Here is a 15313-nt window from a genome sequence, read left to right on the forward strand (position 1 = left end):
CGAAAATGGGATATATCCCATAAATTCTATTACCATAGGCCTACACCTCAGAACAAATTGTATGAAGAAAATAGTTACATAGATCAAAAATCTTATTATGGCAGATCTATCTATGAATGGAATTTAGATGGAATATCTGAATACCAAGTCTTTGGAATGTGTCGAAGAATGTTGATGTATAGTACCATTTGTTGGCAACATAAAAATTCAGATCAAGGTATTGCCAAAATGCTTATATCCAATTCCAAAAAAAAAGGATTTATTAGACAGATTGTTTTCTGCTAAAATATTTTCTAAATTTGATTTGAAAGCTGGATAATGGAAAATTCAAATCATTGAAAAGGATAAATACAAAACTGTATTCACTGTCACTTTTGGTCATTTTGAATAGAATGTTATGCCTTTCGGTTTGAAGAATGCTCCATCTGAATTTCCGAATACCATGAATGATATTTTTGCTCCTTATTCTGAATTTACCATTGTTTATATTGATGATATCTTAGTTTATTCTAAATCTATTAATGATCATTTTAACCATTTAAATGTTTTCAAAAAAGTTATTCGAAAACATGGGTTAGTGATATTTTCACCTAAAATGAAATTGTTCCATACCTCTGTTAGATTCTTAGGTCATAATATTCACAAGGGAAAAATATTCCCATTGATAGAAGTATCAGAACCAAATGAATTTGTCAATATCAGAACCATTTGCTGCTGAAGACACGCTCTTGTTTAGTATTGCCTTTTGTTTTAATCTTCCTTCTCCCGCAGTATTTGGTATCAGAGCCATGGAAGGCTAAATAATGAATATCTTAGGTATGAAGTCGGATATTATAATTTTTTTATATTTTAATCATCAGAGAAGTTACCGTATGTCGTAATGTTATAAGAATTTTATTATTCATCTTCATTCTTGTATAAGATATGGGACGTCACCCAAGTCGCGTTGAGTAAGGCCGTGTTGTCGAAGATGGCGTGAAAGGCCGATTTACTCCTAAATCGTTGATAGACGTGCATCTTCACAAGAATATGATGAATATTATACTCATTATGATATTATGACAAATAGTTTACTTCGTTCATGATTACCATATAATAAGTACCAGTCCAATGGATCAAATAAGGCGACAAAATAATTTGACTAATTAAATCTTCAAACTATTAGTCAACAACTTAATAAAATTGAAGATTCTTTAGAAGGTTTGAATCAAAATCCTTATGATTCATCCTCTAAAAAATTACCATTACTTAGGGACAATAAACCCCTAATAAAGCCCCAAGTTCCAGTAAGGAACTTCAAAACAGATAATAATCATGAATTTATTTCTGAATTATTAACCAGAATGAAAAAACTCAATCTCAGCGAATTAAACGCTATTGAAGAACAATCTTCTGATAAAGAAGATTTGTTGGATACATCTTCTTCTATCTCAGGAGAACTAGCTCCTTCAAATATGTCTGATATTGATTTTGATCCAACATCATAGTTAGGATTAACCAATGTCAGTAATACAGAAGAAACTCTTCAAAAAATGCTACAACAATCGAGTATTCAAAAATTGGATTACAACAGACGATCTACTCGGAAATGGGATATATCCCATAAATTCTATTACCATAGGCCTACACCTCAAGACCTATTGTATGAAGAAAATTGTTACATAGATCAAAAATCTTATGATGGCAGATCTATCTATGAATGAAACTTAGATGGAATATCTGAATACCAAGTCTTCAAAATGTGTCGAAGAATGTTGATGTATAGTACCATTTGTCGGCAACATAAAAATTTAGATCAAGGTATTGCCGAAATGCTTATATCCAATTCCAAACAAAAAGGATTTATTAGACAGATTGGTTTCTACTAAAATGTATTTGATATTTAAAGCTGGATATTGGCAAATTCAAATCAATGAAAAGGATAATTACAAAACTGCATTCACTATCCCTTTTGGTCATTTTGAATGGAATGTTATGCCTTTTGGTGAAGAATGCACCATCTGAATTTCAAAATATCGTGAATGATATTTTTGCTCCTTATTTTGAATTTACCATTATTTATATTGATGATATCTTAGTTTATTCAGAATCTATTGATGCTCATTTTAACCATTTAAATGTTTTCAAAAAAGTTATTTGAAAACATGGGTTGGTGATATTTGCATCTAAAATGAAATTGTTTCAGACCTCTATTAGAGTCTTAGGTCATAATATTCACAAGGGGAAAATAGTTCCCATTGATAGAAGTATCAAAACCAAAAGAATCTGTCAGTATCAGGACCATCTATTGTTGAAGACATGCTCTTGTTTAGTATTGCCTTCTGTTTTAATCTTCCTTCTCCTGCTCTATTTGGTATCAGAGCCATGGAAGGCTAAATAGTGAATATCCAAGGAATGAAGTCGGATATTATAGTTTTTTTATATTTTAATCATCAAGGGAGTTACCTTATGTCTTAATGCTATAAGAATTTTATTATTCATCTTCGTTCTTGTATAAGATATGGGACATTACCCAAGTCGCGTTGAGTAAGGCCGTGTTGTCGAGGATGGCATGAAAGGCCGTTTTACTCCGAAATCGTTGACAAACGTGTATCTGCACAAGAAGATGATGAACAGTAAATTGATTATGATATTATGACAAATAGTTTACTTCGTTCATGATTACCATATAATAAGTTTATAATACTTTTACTTCATACTAGGATATTCCCCTTTTAGTTGTTCTTTTATCACTATTAGTGTTAGATTAATTTTAGTTTAATTAGTTTAATTTAGTTTCAATTTTTAATTTGTTAAAAATGGCATCCAGTAGTAGACATACTGAATCAATTAAGAATGCATCTTTGGTTGAATATAAAGTTCAACAACAATTGAATGATTGGACAATCCCATCTATCAAACCCACTTCAATCTTCAAGAAAGGGACTTTCACCCTTTCTAGTACCATGGAACAAACAATTAATCTTGAAAACCAAGATTCAACTCTTAAATTATTAGAGTTAATAGATTTGATTAAATATCTTGCAAATACTGAAAAAACATATATGCATATTGGGTGTATACAAATTGCATTTAAACCCCTAACATTATTAGGGATGAATACCTGTTTGTAGGCCATCCTTCGTGATGGAAGATGTTTGGATTGGAAACCCTCTTTGATGGGGATAGTGAAAACTAGTCTTAGTCGGGAACCAATTTATTTTAATGTCCATCCAAATCTTACCCTATCTTTAACAGATAGGAATCTATTAGAATCTCTCCAATTGAGGATTCTAACATAGGGATACAATTTTATTCCTGGAATTGAAACCATAGCAGTAATTGCTAGGATTCATTTTAAAATAATGAATACCTTAGTCCCTAAGGTACTCCACTTACCAGATCAAGGTAAAACAAAATTGATCGAAACTGATCTTATGAGTGCAAATGTTGCCACCCCTCGCATGATCAATTGGAAGGAAATTCATTTCCCAGCCAATTGGACCATTCCCCAGGTTGTTCCTCCAAGACTCTTGATAAATCAGGATATTGATGAAGTTATTCAATCCACAGATTGAGACGTGGTAATCAATTTCAAGGACAAGACTCCATATCGAGTCTCTTTACCATCTTCATCCAGGTACTCTGATGTAGGCCAAACCTCAAGCCTACAATAGGTGGAAGACAAGTTATCTTATAAGGATGATTCCTCAATAAAAGGAATCCATATATCAGACACCCAAATACCTCATGGGGTCTACATAGCACGGGATCATGAGAGAACTTTTCCCACTCCCAGTGAAATGACTGGGTTCAATATGTGATTATGATGTTTACACCTACACAGTTTCGAAATCAAGTTCCACCCCCATTCAAGGTGGATCGTGCAGCCATCAACGCTGAATTTTTTCACCCCAATAATCTAGGTTTTAAACGTTGGTTTTATGAAACCTATGGGGATGCTCAATGCATAGAATTCTCAAAGGAATTTTACCTTTACTTGGAAACAAATAAATTTATTATGTCTTTTGTAGATTGGTTTATGCGATATCGATTGAAGCAGAAGCAACCCTTAGCTTCCACTCCAACTCCAACTTTTTCAACCCTAACGAAAGATTGGCAGCTTCAATCTGGAATTACAATCAAATCAGTACATCCTTCAACATATTCCATAAAGCTTGAATTTCCAAGCACTTCGATAGGCAAACATAAGGAGTCTATCAAGGCAGTCGCTTTCGTTAACCAAGACAGAAATACCAGTCCAATGGGTCAAATAAGGCGACAAAATAATTTTACTAATTTAAATCTTCAAACTATAAGTCAAAAACTAAATAGAATTGAAGATTCTTTAGAAGGCATGAATCAAAATCCTTATGATTCATCCTCAAAAAAATTACCATTACTTAGGGACAATAAACCCCTAATATAGCCCCCCAGTTCCAGTAAGGAACTTCAAAACAAATAATAATCATGAATTTTTTTCTGAATTATTAACCAGAATGAAAAAACTCAATCTCAGCAAATCAAATGCTATTGAAGAACAATCTTCCGATAAAGAAGATTTGTTGGATACATCTTCTTCTATCTTAGGCTAAATAGCTCCTTCAAATATGTCTGATATTGATTCCGATCTTGTATCACAGTTAGGATTAACCAATGTCAATCAAACAAAAGAAATTTGTCAAACAATAACAACACCGAGTATTCAAAAATTGGATTACAATAGATGATCTACTCAGAAATGGGATATATCCCATAAATTCTATTACCATAGGCCTACACTTCAAGACCTATTGTATGAAGAAAGTAGCTACATAGATCAAAAATCTTATGATGGCAGATCTATCTATGAATGGAATTTTGACGGAACATTTGAATACCAAGTCTTCGAAATTTGTCGAAGAATGTTGATATATAGTACCATTTGTCGGCAACATAAAAAATTTAGATCAAGGTATTGCCAAAATGCTTACAACAGGGTTTTCTGGTTTCCTAAAAGGTTGGTGGGATAATGTTCTTACCACCGAACAACAATAGGAAATTTACAATTCCAAAAAGGTAATCAGCACTGAATCTGGTCAAACCTTCATAGGTGAGGATGATGCAATTTATACCTTTGATTTCCTGTATCCTACATCATTTTGTAAGCAATTTGACTTCCCAAATGGATAAGGGAAGAGAGGTATTGCAAAATCTTAGATGCAGAACTCTTAGCCATTTTAGATGGTATAAAGATGTCTTCCTTACTAAGGTTATGAAAAGACCTGATGCCAATAATAAATATTGGAAAGACAAAATTCATTGATGGATTACCAACTCTTTTTGCAACTAAAGTACGAAAGAGATTGGGTAATGAGGTAGGAATTATTAACTACCATCAATATTCATATGGCCTTCTAACTAGTGCAATTATCCAAGAAGGATTGGCCTTATGTAATGATTTGAAGCTCCAAGCTCAGCTCAAGAAGCAAAATCTTACTGGGAAAAGAGAGCTTGCAGAATTCTGTGAACAGTTTGCCTGTAACATAGAACAACCACATTCCAATCAAAGGAAAGGTTAACACAAAGTCTCCCAGTCTAGGAGACAAGAACCTTATTCTCCCCCGAATAGGAGATATCCTAAAAGATAGTCTCATAAAAAAAAACTAGTCATGAACCTAGGAGACCTCTTCTGAGACCACCTCCTAGACGGAATCCTCTAGACAAAAAGAAAATTGTCTGTTATAAATGTGGTAAATTAGGCCACTATTCCAATAGATGCAAAAAAAAGGAGAAAATTAACCAACTTGAAATCGATGAAGGATTAAGACTTCAGTTGCCAAAAATTCTCTTAAATTCTAATTCAGAGAATGAAGTTTCCAATGATTCCTCTAGTCAATCAAATAAGGACCACAGTTGCAATTGTTCTCACCTCAAATTTGTCACCCAAATGCATCATATTAATGTTCTTACTTTTGACCAACAAATATTAATTGAGAACATTGATCAAGAGGACGATCCTCTGAGAAAAAAATATTTAATAAAAGAATATCTTGAAAAATCTGAAAAGAATAGTCAAGGTGTTAAACCCTATTCTTTGAAAGAAATTGTAAGTCGTTTTGAAGAATCCACTTCTTCAAAACAACCAGTCTCTCTGAATGCATTACAGTGAGAGATCAAATATATCAAGCTAGAAGTAAAAGAATTAAAATCTTTATATAAAGAGCTTGAAAAACAAATTGAAAAACAGGAGAAAAAATCAGATGATGTTTTTCTCAATCAAATTACCAAAGTCACTCATCAAAAGTGGCATACCAAAATTAATTTGGTTATCGACCAGAACTTTGTCATTCCTCATTTGACTTCTCTGATCGGCAATGGTGCAAATCTAAACTACATCCAAGAAGGGTTAATTCCAACCCAATATTTTAATAAAACCACTCAATCTTTGGCCAATGCAAATGGCAAGAAAATGAAAATAAAATATAAGTTAAAACACTGCCTCTATCTGCACCAATGATCAGTGCATAACTACAAATTTTCTATTAGTTAAAGATATGACTCAGCAAGTCATATTAGGCACTCCATTTTTGGAGAAAATTATGCCAATCGAAGGCATCGATAACCAAGGAATCCTTGGAGAGGTTAATAAAAAACCTATTTATTTCTCTTTCAAATCTCAACCTCGAGTTAGTTTTATCAATGAGATTTCTGAACTGAGAAATGTTAAAGAACATCAAATTAGTTTCTTGCATAAAGAAATTCAATTCTTAACTTTGGAACAGCAGTTGGAAACTACAGACATTGAAGAAAAAATTAAATCTCTTCATAAATTATTTTCTCAAGAAATTTGTAGTGATATTCCTACAACATTTTGGGATAGTGATAAAAATATTGTGGCTTTACCTTATATTGATGGGTTCAATGAAAGGACCATTCCCACCAAAGCTAGGCCTAGTCAAATGAAACATACTTTTCTAGACCTATGCAAGAAAGAAATCCAAAATCTATTGGACAAAAAGTTAATTAGACAATCTTACTCCCCATGGAGTTGTACTGCTTTTTATATCAATAAAAATGCAGAAAAGGAACGAGGTGTTCCTAGATTAGTGGTTAATTATAAACCACTTAATGATTGTTTGAAATGGATCAGGTATTCAATTCCAAACAAAAAAAAAGATTTATTAAACAGATTGTTTTCTGCTAAAATCTTTTCAAAATTTGATTTGAAATCTGGATATTGGCAAATTTAAATCAATGAAAAGGATAAATACAAAACTGCATTCACTATCCCTTTTAGTCATTTTGAATGGAATGTTATGCCTTTTGGTTTGAAGATGATGATGAAGATCATGCTAGCTCACTACCGGATAGCCAGCCTATTGATGATGAACCCACGATGGTGGACTATATGGAGACTATGATTCATATCCTTGAATCAAAGTCTAAAAATAAATAAACTTTTCATTTTTTAGGATATCTGCAGCTATGTCAGAATGTTACGGTCCTGGATCTGACACATGGATTCTTTGGGTGAATCTGCAATCTGCCATGGATTACCGTACGGATAGTAAGGATTGAAGGAAGACATGGAGAACAAAAACGAAAGATCAAGCCAAAGGGAAGCTTGAAAACCCTAGAGCTCATTGAGGAGAACTCTAAGCCTCTTTACGCTAAATTTAACCTAATTCTTAATACTTCAATGCCTTCGTTTCTCATTACTCTTACCCCTTAAATAGGGTTCACCCGGTTTAGGGTTTACAATAAAATATTCTAAAAATACCCCTATAAATAAAATATTCCAAAAATACCCCTATGACCTAAAACTGAAATAAAATAAAGTAAATTAAATAAAACAACTAAAATAATAATGTTATTACATGCATAACATTTAATGTTATTGCATGCATAACATTACACCCCCCTAGAAGACGAGCTTGTCTGGAAGCTCGGAAGTAGGGTCTGTATGCCGACGTCTCTACCTGTGCTGAAGTAACATCTGCGATAGCTATGAACACCCTTTGGATGCCCAAACTTGGAGTTTTTTTTTTTGGTGGCCCAGTCCGAGTTGGCCTGGGTTGACTCGTTTCAAGAAACCCGGTTTGGCGCGCGACTTTGTTTCCTGCGTTCATCAAATTTTCCTAACTTAGGAAAATTTGAATTGAAACCCATCTTCTTCCTTCGGCGAAAATTTCGCCGACGAGTCTTCTTCGGAAATTGGAAACTTATCGTATCCTCTTGTCGATCCCGAACATAGAGGTCGTCGGTAAGTGCAGAAACCTTGTCGACAGCTGCTTCTTCCCTCACGACACCGATGAAAGCGGGCGACAGTCGTCTTCCGTCCTCACGGCCCCGAACAGGGCAAAAATTTCTCTGACGGAGTCTCCTGCTACTCCGGTGGCGAATCGCAGCCCGTTGGCCCCCCCAGAACAGAGACCCCTTGCGGATATTTCGCCTACGGCGCCGACAAGATCTCCTGCTTCTCCGGTGACGAAGAGAAGTCCGTTGAGGTGTCGCCGCTTGGAATTTTTCCAAGACAGAGTGCTCTCCGAAACACATCTTGATCGGAAGAAGCACCGGAAATATTACCTTCTCCTGTCTGGCAAGGTGTTTTGCTTTCCGTGAGCCTTGTTGGTGTGAATTCGGATTTGAGGTATCAGGCAATTTTTCCAACGCCTAGGAGGTGTTAGCAGAAAACCCCTCCGATTTTGGATTTCCCGGGTCCCTGCCATCAGATTTTGGAAATTTGGAGTCCAATTTCAGATTTATGTCCCCAGTTTTGGATTTCGCCGCCGCTGGAGAGACAGGGGGCGCTCTGATTTCTTGTGTCTCCTGCCCTTCCGAGACATGTCGAACGACTTCAGCAGCGAGTTTCTCTCTCGCTGCAAACTCATCTCCCCCTCCATTTTGGGCTGGCGTTGTGTTCCTTCCACTCATTAAAATTGTTCTGTTGTCTATCCTCCCATTCAACCTCTCTATATCGAGATTAAATTTAGAGAACCTTTCGAACATCTCATCAAATTTTTTGTCAGTATTTGCCTGATATCCGAGGATCAACTCCAGTAATTCACTTTTGCTGATTTTCGTCGGAGAACCCTGCTCTGATACCAGTTGTTACAGTCTTGGATCTGACACAAAGATTCTTTGGGTAGATCTGCAATCTGCAACAGATTACCGTACAGATAGTAAGGATTGAAGGAAGACATGGAAAATGAAAACGAAAGATCAAGCCAAAGGGAAACTTGAAAACCCTAGAGCTCGTTGAGGAGAACTCTAAGCCTCTTTACGCTAAATTTAACCTAATTCTTAATACTTCAATGTTTTCGTTTCTCATTACTCTTACCCCTTAAATAGGGTTCACCCGGTTTAGGGTTTACAATAAAATATTCTAAAAATACCCCTATAAATAAAATATTCCAAAAATACCCCTATAAATAAAATATTCCAAAAATACCCCTATGACCTAAAACTGAAATAAAATAAAGTAAATTAAATAAAACAACTAAAATAATAATGTTATTACATGCATAACATTTAATGTTATTGCGTGCATAACACAGAACCACAGCAAGATTCGTCGGTAGAGTCCATCCAAAATCAACAGAGGAAATCTTATCCTCCGGCCCATAGCTGGCCTATTTGTCACATCAATCTAGGCACCTACAATATCTTTGGTTGGCCATTTTCCATCAGGTCACATCAATGGACCACCGAAAGTAGCCGCCTTACTTGTGTCAGGATTAATGCATTGAAGAAAAGAAAGATTCTCTAGGCCCAAGCCCACCAAAGGTCTCTTTCAAACCTCAATAATGGAGGCAACTCTCAACCTAACCTCAATAATGGAGGTGTCTCATCTCAGCCTCCTCAATCATAGAGGCTTATCGTTTCCTTAGTGGTGGATTCCAACATTGTATAGAATCCCCCTTAGTTTTCTCCTTCTATGTAAGGAGATGTTTGTTTTTGTTAAGGCATCACTTGAACATCCGAGTTCTCAATTGTACTCAAGGTTGCCTTGTTGCTTGCTTAGCTTGTTTGAAGTAAATTGTAAGTACTTTCATGATAGTGTGAATATATTTTGAATATTAAAGTTAATCTCTACCCGGTCTTGTTTAGTATTGCCTTCTGTTTTAATCTTCCTTCTCCCACTGTATTTGGTATCAGAGCCAGGTTTAGACAAGGGAGTTGTCGAACCTTCCCTTTAATAAATTGGACTGCCTTAGTATGTTGAGGAGTCCATGGCTCATGACTCTTTCTGAGCCTTTTGTGTAATATTGTTGAATCTTAAGCAAGATTTGGATAATAGTTAACAATATAATTGAGACCTCCTAGAAATCTCCGAAGTTGAGTTTTTTCCAATAATTCATCTGGAAATTTGGAAGCAAACTCAATACTTCTATCAATGAGAACTATTTTCCCTTGTGAATATTATGACCTAAGAATCTAATAGAGGACTGAAACAATTTCATTTTAGGTGCAGATATCACCAACCCATGTTTTCGAATAACTGTTTTGAAAACATTTAAATGCTTAAAATAAGCATCAATAGATTCTGAATAAACTAAGATATCATCAAAATAAACAATGGTAAATTCAGAATAAGGAGCAAAACTAATATTCATGATATTCTAAAATTCAGATGGAGCATTCTTCAAACCAAAAGGCATAACATTCCATTCAAAATGACCAAAAGGGCCAGTGAATCCAGTTTGGTATTTATCCTTTTCATTGATTTGAATTTGCCAATATCCATATTTCAAATCAAATGTAGAAAAGATTTTAGCAGAAAATAATTTGTTTAATAAATCATTTTTAGAATGAAAGATGAAATATTGAAAGAAAAGAAAAATATAGAATGAAAGTCGAGATATAGAAAGAAAGAAAAAATGTAAAAAGAAAGATGAAAAATAGAAAAAACGGCAAAATATAGAAAGAAATACGATATATAGAGAAAAGGATGAAAAATAGAAAGAAAGAAAAAATATAGAAAGGGTGTCCCAATATAGAAAGAAAGACTAAATATAGAAAAAATGACACGATGTACAAATAAAGACGAAATATAGAAAGAAATATGATATATAAAAAGAAAGAAAAAGTATAGAAAGAAAGGCAAATTGTTGAAAGAAAGAAGAAATATAGAAAGAAAGGCAAAATATAGAAAGAAAGTAAAGGTATAGAAAGAAGGACAAAATATAGAAAGAAAGTAAAGGTATAGAAAGAAGGACAAAATATAGATAGAAAGATGAAATATAGAAAGAAAGACAAAATATAGAAAGAAAGATGAAATATAGTAAGAATGGTGAAACATAGATAAAATGACGAAATATAGAAAGAAAGGCAAAATATAGAAAGTAAGACGAAATATAGAAAGAAAGGCAAAATATAGAAAGTAAGAAAAAATATAGAAAAAAAGGCAAAATATAGAAAGAAGGACAAAATATAGAACGAAAGGAATGGTTTCAGTTCCAGGAATAAAATTGTATCCCTGTGTTAGAATCCTCAACTGGATAGATTCTAACAAATTCCTATCTGTTAACGATAGGGTAAGGTTTGGATGGACGTTAAAGTAAACAGGTCCCCTACTGAGACTTGTTTCAACTATACCCATTAATGAGGGTTTCCAATCCAAACAGCGACCATCCCGGAGTATGGCCTGCAGACATGTGTTCATCCCCAGTAAGGTCAAGGGTTTGAACGCAATCTGTATGCATCCAATATGCATATATTTCTTCTCAGTATCTGCTAGATACTTATTGAGATCTGTTAACTCTAACAATTTAAGAGTTGAATCTTGATTTTCAAGATTAATTGTTTGTTCCATGGTTTTAATGCCCATGTACTAGAAAGGGTGAAGGTACCTTTCTTGTAAATTGATGTAGGTTTAATGGATGGAATTGTCCAATCATTCAATTGTTGTTGAACTTTATATTCAACTAAAGATGCATTCTTAACTGATCCAGTACTCCTACTATTGGATACCATATTTGACAAATAAAATTGAAAACAATTTAACTAAATTATTCTACAACTAAGAGTGGTAAAAGATAACCAGAAGGAGGAATATCCTAGTATGAAGTAAACCTATTATAAAGTGATTATATGGTAATCATGAACGAAGAAAACTTTGGTTCCTAATTTCATAATTAATTTACTGTTCATCATCTTCTTGATCAGATACACGTCTATCAACGATTTAAGAGTATAGCGGCCCTTCAACGCCTACACCTATCCACGGCAACGGCAACACGGGCATACCTCAACGCGACTTGGGTGACGTCCCATATCATAACAAGAACGACGATGAATAGTAAAGTATTATAACATTACGAAGTAAGTTAACTCCCCTGATAATTGGTATCAGAGCCATGGAAGCTAAACCTTGAATATCCAGGTATGGAGTAAGAAAGAAAGTTAAGGTATAGAAATAAAGACAAAATATAGAAAGCAAGGCGAAATATAGAAAGAAATAAAATTTATAGAAAGCAAGACGAAATATAGAAATAAAGACAAAATATAGAAAAAATATGAAATATAGTAAGAAAAGTGAAATATAGAAAGAAATATGATATATATAAAGAAAGATTAAATATAAAAAGAAACATGAAATATAGAAAGAAAAACGAAATATAGAAATAAATGCAAAATATAGAGTGAAAGTTGAAATATAGAAAGAAAGAAAAAGTGTAAAAAGAAAGACGAAATATAGAAAAAAACGCGAAATACTTAAAGAAAGATGATATTTAGAAAGTAAGACGAGATATAGAAAGAAATGTGAAATATAGAAAGAAAGACAAAATATAAAAAAAAAAGACAAAATATGCAAATAAGGCGAAATATAGAAAGAAATACGATATATAGAAAGAAAGAAAAAGTATAGAAAGGAAGACAAAATTTAGAAAGAAAGAAGAAATATAGAAAGAAAGACAAAATATAGAAAGAAAGTCAAGGTATAGGAAGAAAGACAAAATATAGAATGAAAGATGAAATATAGAAAGAAAGAAAAAGTATAGAAAGAAAAACGTATCATAACAAGAACGAAATATAGAAAGAATGACAAAATATAGAAAGAAAGACAAAATATAGTAAGAAAGGGGAAATATAGAAAGAAAGATGATATATTGAAAGAAAGAAGAAATATAAAAAAAACACAAAATATAGAAAGAAAGACAAAATATAAATAGAAAGGCAAAATATAAAACGAAAGTCGAGATATAGAAAGAAAGTAAAAATGTAAAAAGAAAGACAAAATATAAAAATAAAGGCGAAATACAAAAAGAAAGACGATATATAGAAAGGAAGACAAGATATAGAAAGAAAGACGAGATATAGAAAGAATGACAAAATATAGAAAGAAAGACAAAATATACAAATAAAGGTGAAATATAGAAAGAAATACGATATATAGAAAGAAATAAAAAAACATAGAAAGAAAGAAAAAATATAAAAAGAAACACAAAATATTGAAGGAAAGTCAAGGCGTAGAAGGAAAGACAAAATATAGAAAGAAAGATGAAATATAGAAAAAAATGACAAAATATAGAAAGAAAGACGAAATATAGAAAGAAAAGCAAAATATAGAAAAAAATTGAGATATTGAAAAAAAATAAAGAAATAAAGACAAAATATAGAAAGAAAGGCTAAAAATAGAATGAAAGGAGAAAAATAGAAAGAAAGACAAAATATAGAAAGAAAAACAGTATATAAAGAGAAAGAAAGTCAAAATACAGGAAAAAGGTGAAATATAGAAAGAAAGATCAAATATACAAACAAAGGCGAAATATAGAAAGAAAATACGATATATAGAAAGAAATACAAAATAAAGAAAGAAAGGCAAAATATATAAAGAAAGACGAAATATACAAAGAAAGGCAAAATATAGAAAGAAAGTTAAGGTATAGAAAGAAAGACAAAATATAGAAAGAAAGGTGAAATATAGAAAGAAAGAAAATCTATAGAAAGCAAAACGAAGTATAGAAATAAAGACAAAATATAGAAAAAAGATGAAATATAGTAAGAACAGCGAAATATGAAAGAAATATGATATATATAAAGAAAGATTAAATATAAAAAGAAACATAAAATATAGAAAGAAAGACAAAATATATAAATAAATACAAAATATAGAATGAAAGTCGAAATATAGAAAGAAAGAAAAAGTGTAAAAAGAAAGATGAAATATAGAAAGAAATGCGAAATATCGAAAAAAAGATGATATTTAGAAAGTAAGACGAGATATAGAAAGAAATGCGAAATATAGAAAGAAACATTAATATAGAACGGTGAAATATTGAAAAAAAGATAAAATATGCAAATAAGGCGAAATATAGAAAGAAATATGATATATAGAAAGAAAGAAAAAGTATAGAAAGGAAAACAAAATATAGAAAGAAAGAAGAAATTTAGAAAGAAAGACAAAATATAGAAAGAAAGTCAAGGTATAGAAAGAAAGACAAATTATAGAATGAAAGATGAAATATAGAAAGAGAGAAAAAGTATAGAAAGAAAGAAAGACGAAATATAGTAAGAAAAGAGAAATATAGAAATAAATACTATATATAGAAAGAAAGACAAAATATAGAATGAAAGTCGAGATATAGAAAGAAAATAAAATATAGAAAGAAAAAAGATATATAGAAAGAAAGGTGAAATATAGAAAGAATGGCAAAATATAGAAAGAAAGGTAAAATATAGAAAGAAAGACGAGATATTCAAAGAAAGACGAAATATAAAATGAAAGATAAAATATAGAATTAAAGTATAAATACAGAAAGAAAAGCGAAATATAGAAAGAAAGACGATATAGAAATAGAAAGAAAGACAATATATAGAAAGAAAGGTGAAATATAGAATGAAAGATGAAATATAAAAAGAAAGACGAAATATAGAAAAAAAAGTCAAAATATACAAAGAAAGGCAAAATATTGGAAGCAAATACGATAGATAGAAAGAAATATGGTATTTAAAAGAAAGGCAAAATATAGAAAGAAAGACGAAATATAGAATGAAAGGCAAAATTTGGAAAGAAAGTCGAGGTATGGAAAGAAAGACAAAATATAGAAAGAAAGATGAAATATAGAAAGAAAAAAATATATAGAAAGAAGGACGAAATATAGAAATATAGAAAAAATATAGAAAGAAAGACGAAATATAAAAAGAAAGACGAAATATAGAAAGAAAGATAAAATATATAAAGAAAGTAAAATTATAGAAAGAAAGACAAAATATAAAAAGAAAGACAAAATATAGAAAGAACGACAAAATATAGAAATAAAGATGAAATATAGTAAGAAACGCAAATATATTTTGCCTTTCTTTTCTTATATTTCATCTTTCTTTCTATATTTATTTTTTTTGTCTA

The 15313-nt window shown here is 32.0% G+C and overlaps 1 protein-coding gene across 1 annotated transcript; it reads left to right on the forward strand.

Moving 5' to 3' along the window:
• The first annotated feature begins 6515 nt into the window (after positions 1 to 6515).
• Positions 6516 to 7417, forward strand: LOC137959481 (uncharacterized). Its single transcript, XM_068806847.1, has 2 exons — positions 6516 to 7095; positions 7296 to 7417. Exons 1-2 carry the CDS (start codon positions 6516 to 6518, stop codon positions 7415 to 7417), a joined length of 702 nt encoding a protein of 233 aa, XP_068662948.1.
• Positions 7418 to 15313: the final 7896 nt, after the last annotated feature.

The sequence above is a fragment of the Aristolochia californica genome, unplaced genomic scaffold, assembly GCF_029961685.1.
Source record: "Aristolochia californica isolate CCGP_79_NKW_82.1479 unplaced genomic scaffold, dmAriCali1.0.hap1 SCAF_3, whole genome shotgun sequence".
Classification (NCBI taxonomy): domain Eukaryota; kingdom Viridiplantae; phylum Streptophyta; class Magnoliopsida; order Piperales; family Aristolochiaceae; genus Aristolochia; species Aristolochia californica.